Source organism: Musca autumnalis, unplaced genomic scaffold (genome assembly GCF_047663935.1).
Source record: "Musca autumnalis isolate F117 unplaced genomic scaffold, ASM4766393v1 scaffold_1, whole genome shotgun sequence".
Lineage (NCBI taxonomy): Eukaryota > Metazoa > Arthropoda > Insecta > Diptera > Muscidae > Musca > Musca autumnalis.
In genome coordinates, this window is record NW_027411644.1 from 33,534,734 (window position 1) to 33,542,390 (window position 7,657).

Consider the following 7,657-nt stretch of genomic DNA (forward strand, 5'->3'; position numbering starts at 1 on the left):
TAACGTTGGGAATTCTTCAGCAACTTACGAGGTATAATGAGAAACTTTTTAAATCAATATGGGAGGTGTATAAGCTCCTTCGTAATGCTTGCGTCGAATTGCTTTTTTGCCTCATTTGCGTCCCAATTGCAACGATATAAAACATGGGGTGAGGGTATCGTTGGCAATACCTCCCGAGATAAGGCCCTAAAAGTTCAGATAAAAATATGCTACTTTCACAAACCAAAACGTTTGTTCCCGTAGACAGTTGACAAATTGCAGATTTTTTAATGTCATCGACTGCGGTTGTACTTCTGTCTTCAGAACCGACTGATACTTTCTTACTTGTTTTCATTTTCAAAAATCTTCTCTTCCAATTGCCAAATCAAAACTCTACTTTTACAAAATAATTTTCACATAAAAAAAGTTTATTACTCCCCAAATATATGTTAATCGGTAATCTAATTTCCCTCCCCATTCTATTCCTCCCTTTTCGACAGCTCCTCAACAAGTTTGGCACTCTGGGCTTTCAACTGTTTACGATTTGGTACATTTTGGATAATTTTGGCATCTTCTAAGACATCTTCCTCTTCGGGCAGGGGTTTAGCGGTGGTCTCGGCCAAATCTTCAATTTCCATGCTGGCTAAATATTTCTGATGATATTCTTCGGATAGTTGCGTGTAATCGAAGGGTATGGACTTGCGAGATCTTTGACCACCCAGCAACTTGTCATAGGCATCCATAAGAGTTTTTAGTTTACGTTCAGAATTTTCCAGAATTGTTTTTGCTAAAGAAAAAGAAAGGTAAAAATCGATTTTTAAAAATGATTTTTTTCACTCACTATCTTCTTCAAAAAGTTCCGGTGGTACAGCATACATGGTTAACATTTCATATTTTAATAAAGGTAATTTTAGATAGGGTGTTGGATATTGTATTTTATGCACCCTTGGTGGTCTACCCACATGACGCATAATATCGGAAATGTTCCAAAGGGCATATCTAAAAAAAATTACAGTGAAAAGCACGATATGTAATAGGAATAATCCGAAGGATGTTTTACCTGAGTATAACAAAGACAGCAGCTCGGTTTTTCATGTGGGCCAGTGTCTCAATTTCCTTTGCATCCTCCAGCTTGATTTTCTCTTCCAAATTTTTAATGTTTTTGAGGCGTCTAGGAATAGTAAAAAAATTGATATCGATTCTATAGACAATAACAATGAGATCTATGATCAATGACATTACACTTCTAAGATCAATGACATTGACTTTAAATGACAAGGACACTAACTTCTACAAAAATGTCGATTTATACAGTCAATGACATTATATACAGCTCCTTTAGTCAACAACATTGATGCCGGTAGTCAATGAAATTGACATTAGTAGTCGATGTCATGTTAATGAAACTGTCACTGCATTGACTCCTATAGTCAATTACATTAACTCCTAAGTCAATGATATAGATTCCTAAGACAATGTCAATGACTCCTAAGTCCATGATATTGACATCTATATTCCATGACATTGACTCCTAAGACAATCTTATTGACGTCAAAGTCAATGACACTAACTACTATAGTATATTGACCTTTATAGGCGATGATATTGACTTTTATGGTCAATGATGATCTTGACTTTTATAACCAATGATATTGACGTTTATAGTCAATGACATTGACTTCTTTAATCAATGACATTGACTTCTATAGTCAATGACATTGACTTCTATAGTCAATGACATTGACTGCTATAGTCAATGACATTGACTTCTATAGTCAATGACATTGACTTCTATAGTCAATGACATTTACTTCTATAGTCAATGACATTGACTTCTATAGTCAATGACATTGACTTCTTTAGTCCATGATATTGACTTCTATAGTCAATGATATTGAATTCTATAGTCAATAAAATTGACTTCTTTAGTCCATGATATTGACTTCTATAGTCAATGATATTGACTTCTATAGTCAATGACATTGACTTCTATAGTCAATGACATTGACGTCTATAGTCAATGACATTGACTTCTATTGTCAATGATATTGACTTCTATAGTCAATGACATTGACTTCTATAGTCAATGACATTGACTTCTATAGTCAATGACATTGTCTTCTATAGTCAATGAAATTTACTTCTATTGTCAATGAAATTGACTTATTTAGTCAATAACATTGACTTCTGCAGTCAACGACATTGACTTCTATAGTCAATGACATTGACTTCTATAGTCAATGATATTGACTTCTATAGTCAATGATATTGACTTCTATAGTCAATGATATTGACTTCTATAGTCAATGACATTGACTTCTATAGTCAATGACATTGACTTCTATCGTCAATGACATTGAATTCTATAGTCAATGACATTGAATTCTATAGTCAATGACATTGAATTTTACAGTCAACCACAGTGACTTCTATAGTCAATGATATTGAATTCTATAGACAATGGCATTGACTTCTATAGTCAAGGAAATTGTCTTCTGTAGTCCATGATATTGACTTCTATAGTCAATGACATTGACTTCTTTAGTCAATGACATTGACTATGGTCAATGATATTGACTTCTATAGTCAATGATATTGACTTCTTTAGTCAATGACATTGACTTCTTTAGTTAATGACATTGACTTCTTTAGTCAATGACATTGACTTCTTTAGTCAATGACATTGACTTATATGGTCAATGATATTGACTTCTATAGTCAATGACATTGACTTCTATAGTCAATGACATTGACTTCTATAGTCGATGACATTGACTTTTATAGTCAATGACATTGACTTTTATAGTCAATGACATTGACTTTTATAGTCAATGACAGTGACTTTTATAGTCAATGACATTGACTTTTATAGTCAATGACATTGACTTTTATAGTCAATGACATTTACTTCTATAGTCAATGACTGTCTCTTCTATCGTGAATCACATTGACTTCTATAGTCAATACCATTGAATTCTATAGTCAATGACATTGAATTCTATAGTCAATGACAATAAATTCTACAGTCAATGACATAATATAGTCAATATAATTGACTTCTATAGTCAATATAATTGACTTCTATAGTCAACATAAGTCAATTGAATTGACTTCTATATCCAATGATATTGACAATGACATTGACTTTTATAGTCAATGACATTGACTTTTATAGTCAATGACATTGACTTTTATAGTCAATGACATTGACTTTTATAGTCAATGACATTGGCTTTTAGAGTCAATGACATTGACTTCTATTGTCAACGACATTTACTTCTATAGCCAATGATATTGACTTCTATAGTCAATGACATTGACTTCTATAGTCAATAACATTGACTTCTATAGTCAATGACATTGACTTCTAAAGTCAATGACATTGACTTCTATAGTCAATGACATTGACTTCTATAGTCAATGACACTGACTTCTATAGTCAATGACATTGGCTTCTATAGTCAATGACATTGACTTCTATAGTCAATGACATTGACTTCTATAGTCAATGACATTGACTTCTATAGTCAATGACATTGACTTCTATAGTCAATGACATTGACTTCTATAGTCAATGACATTGACTTCTTTAGTCAACGGAATTGACTTTTATAGTCAATGACATTTACTGCAATAGTCAATGACATTGACTTCTTTAGTCAATAACATTGACTTCAATAGTCAATGACAATGACTTCAATAGACAATGACATTATCTTCTATAGTCAAGGACAATAACTGTTGTCAATGTTATTTACTTCAACGCGCAATGGCATTGACTTATAGTCAATAGAATTTACTTCTATAGTCAATCGAATTGACGTCAATGTTGTTGTTGTTGTAGCAGCATTTAAACCTACGTATAAGCATAGCTTTAATGCTGGGTTGGCAGTCGCTGGAAAGAACCCGCTGCCGTGGGATTGCAATTGACGTCAATGGTCAATGATACTGACTTTGATATTAAATGACATTTACTTCTAAAGTCAATAGTATTTACCTCAATGGTCAATTACAATGACGTCTAAAGAATTGACTTCTATATTCAATGATATTGACTTCTATAGTCAATGATATTGACTTCTAATATCAATGTTATTGACTTCTATACTCAATGACTTGGACTTTTACAGTCAATGACATTGACTTCTATAGTCTATGACATTTACTCCTATAATCAATTACATTGACTCCTGTAGCCAATGACATTTACTTTTGCTGTCACTGACATATACTTCAATATTCAATAGTTAATGATAATGACTTCTATAGTTAATAGAGTTGACTCTATAGTCAATAGAATGGAGTTCTATAGGCAATGATATTGCCGTAAATAGTGAATGATATTGGCTTCAATAGTCAACAGAATTGAATTCTATGGTCAATGATATTAACTGCTATATTTAAAGACATTGTCTTTTAAACTCAATGATATTGACTGGTGTAGTCAATTACATTGACCTCTATGGTCAATGACATTGATTTCTATAGTCAGTGCATTGACTTCTTATGTCAGTGACACTGACTTCTATAGTCAATAATACGATTGGCATTGACTACCATTGACCTCTAAAGTTAGTGACATTGACTTCTATAGTAAATTACATTGACTTCTACAGTCAATGACATTAATGACATCAATTACAGTGACTTCTACAGTCAATGATATTGACGTCTTTAGTCAAAGGCATTGATTTCTACGGTCAATGATATTGACTTCATTTGTTAATGGAATTGACTTCTGTGGTCAATGATATTGACCTTTATACTCAATGACGTGGACTTCTATAGTCAATGATATTGACTTCTATCCTCAATGGCATTGATTTCATTAATAAATTACATTGATTTCTGTAACCCATGACATATATTTCTGCTGTCACTGACATTATCTTTTATAGTCAATAACATTAGAAGTCAATGAGTCAATAGTTATTGATATTGAGTTCTATAGTCAATAGAATTGACTTCAACAGTCAATAGAATTGACTTCTATGGTCAATGATATTGACTCCCATGGTTAAAGAAATTGGTATCTAAGCTGATTGGCATTGACTTCTATAGCCAATTACATTGACTTTGATAGTCAGTGGCAATGATTTTTAACGTATGGACATTTAATTATATTGTCAATAGCATTGACTTCCATAGCCAATTGAATTGACTAGTATAGCCAGTAGAATTGTCATCTATAAACAATAGAATTGACTTCTATAGTCAATAGAAGTGACTTCTATAGTCAATAGGATTGACTTCTATAGCCAATAGAACTGACTTCTATAGTCAATGATTTTTACTTCTTTCGTTAATGGAATTGACTTATAAGTTCAATGTTTTTTACATTTATCCTTGACTTCTATAATCAATACCATTGACTCCTGTAGATAATGACATTTACTTCAGCAGTCAATGACATAACCTTCTATAGTCAATGATGGTGACTTCTTAAGTCAATGACATGAACTTCCATAGTCAATGACAGTGACTTTTATAGGAAAGGCATTCGAATAATATTGACGTTTACAGTAAATAACATTGACTTCTATATTCAATGACAGTGTACTTGTATATTCGATAGCATTGACTTCATAAGTCAATGGCATTGACTTCTGTACTCATACTTTAGTCATTGACGTCTATAGTCAATGGTATCACTTTCTATGGTCTGACTTCAATATTTAATGGCATTGACTTCCATAACTAAGGATATTGACTTCTATATTAAATTACACTAACTTCTATAGCTAATGACTTTGACTAAAGAAGGCCATTATTTCCCATGATTACCTCTCTTCCTCCTCAAAATAGTTGTTCAACAAAATACTCTGCTGTTCGGCGGCAATTTTCTCCTTGAAAGCGAGGAAATCATTTTGCATTTGATCCAGGTCATTTTGTTTGATTAGCTTAAAATTGATTTCAACTTGGGTTTTGATTCTAAAAAGAAAGAAATTCTGCAAATCAAATTAAAAAAAAACACACATTCAAAGATACCTTGGAAATATTTCCGTGGCTCTGGAACACAATGTGGCCTCCTTGATTTGTTTGATGACCTTTTCAATTGTCTCCAGTTCATGTTGAAGGCTTAGCATAGACTTTGTTTCTCGGGTATAATGTTTTGCCATGTTCACCACCAACTCTGGAGGTTTTGGACCCTTAGCTTGTCCCGGTGGACGGAATTCCGAATCATTTAAACCGGAAATGCTGTCCAGCTTTATTTGGGCAGATTTTCGAGATTTATCTTCCATTTGCTATGAAAAAATAAGAATTTTTAGAATTGTCCATGTGGTCCCCTTACTCACCCTATATTCCAAACCCAATTGTTTAAATTTCGTAATGGCCGGTTGTCCCAAATATAAAATATGTTTTATAAAATTTGCCTGATCATTGATATCTTCACTCAGTGATCTCAAAATGGGTTCATAGAAAATGCTATCGTGGCGTAGAACTTCTATCATTTTTTTATAGGTTGCATTGACAGCCTTAATGGCCCTCAAACGGGTATTGGAATTTTCAATATTTTTCATATATTCACGCATTTCCAACTCTTCGTCGAGAACAAATTCATCTTGATATTTAATGCGATTTTCAATTTCTCCCTTCTGTACGATTTTCAATTCATAGTCGGATTTTAGTTGACGCAGTCGATGCATTAGACGATCCCGTTCCTTACGCATTACAAATGTCCTTTGATTGATATTTTCCACCACCAAATGGACAGGCATTTTCTCATAGAGACGTTGCATATCCTTGTGATTTATTAGGAAATTGCGTACGCACAGGACATTATCACCGAAGAGGACATTTTGCAATTTGGTCCGACCATCACGACACTGAATACGCAAACGACGTGCCGATTTGAGTAGACCCTTGCGAGAGGCACGATTTTCTAGGCGTTTGAAAATCATTCGCTTGCCTTAAAACGGAAAAGGATGTAGGACAGTGTTATTTGTATATTTCTTGGTTCTTCTTCTTCTGGTATCCTACTTACTCAGTAAATCGGCCATTCCCTGAAATTCATCGATTAACGCTCCCATCGACCATCGTTCATCAATGACCATATGTTGCCTGAGAAAAGTTGTCTCAAACAGACCATGATTACGTATAGCCCTGGGATGCACGGGACGTGGAGCCAACACATCTCTAGTTTTTATGGCCTTCATTTTGTTACGCTAAGGATTATCAGAATGCGTATAAATGCGAGGATTTTTTCAGTTTCGTAAGTTTTAGAAAGTTTAAAAAGAAAATATTGACAAGAGACCAAGGCACATTAATTACAACTACTAACACATTTACAAAAACAACATTGTTGATATTGAAAATTAAATGTCAAATAAATAATAGGGTCGTTCTAAAAAAATTCTCAGGAGAAACATAAACACATTTTGAAAATTCTCTAAATAGAACAAAAGACCAAGGCACATTTATAGTACGTTTATATATAATCGGATTTAACAAACCCACTGGGTTTCAAATGTCAATTCCATTGCTTATGTTTCAAATAAATCCTCATAAAGAAGGTTAACCCAGCAAAAGGCTATAATATAAACATGGCCTTATATGCTGTTTATATTACAGCTTTTTGCAGGGTTAACCTTCTTTATGAGGATTTATTTGAAGTACATACAATGGAAATGACATTTGAAACCCAGACCCACTGGGTTAACCTTGTTATATGTAAACG

General features: G+C 33.4%; 1 protein-coding gene across 1 annotated transcript; it reads right to left on the bottom strand.

Annotated features, from left to right (window-relative positions):
* Positions 1 to 376: 376 nt before the first annotated feature.
* Positions 377 to 7,290, bottom strand: LOC141390457 (uncharacterized). The gene is made up of 7 exons (XM_073963409.1): positions 6,965 to 7,290; positions 6,276 to 6,889; positions 5,968 to 6,224; positions 5,764 to 5,910; positions 1,040 to 1,150; positions 821 to 978; positions 377 to 766 (listed from the first exon to the last, which is right to left on the bottom strand). The coding sequence occupies exons 1-7, from the start codon at positions 7,134 to 7,136 to the stop codon at positions 459 to 461; spliced, it is 1,767 nt and encodes a 588-aa protein (XP_073819510.1). The 5' UTR covers positions 7,137 to 7,290; the 3' UTR covers positions 377 to 458.
* Positions 7,291 to 7,657: the final 367 nt, after the last annotated feature.

Coding starts and splice junctions, on each gene's coding strand:
- LOC141390457 (XM_073963409.1), bottom strand. CDS start 7,136: ATGAAGGCCATAAAAACTAGAGATGTGTTGGCTCCACGTCCCGTGCAT. Junction 6,890..6,964: donor GGGAATGGCCGATTTACTGA/GTAAGTAGGATA, acceptor TTCCGTTTTAAG/GCAAGCGAATGATTTTCAAA. Junction 1,151..5,763: donor TATTTTGAGGAGGAAGAGAG/GTAATCATGGGA, acceptor TACTATTCCTAG/ACGCCTCAAAAACATTAAAA.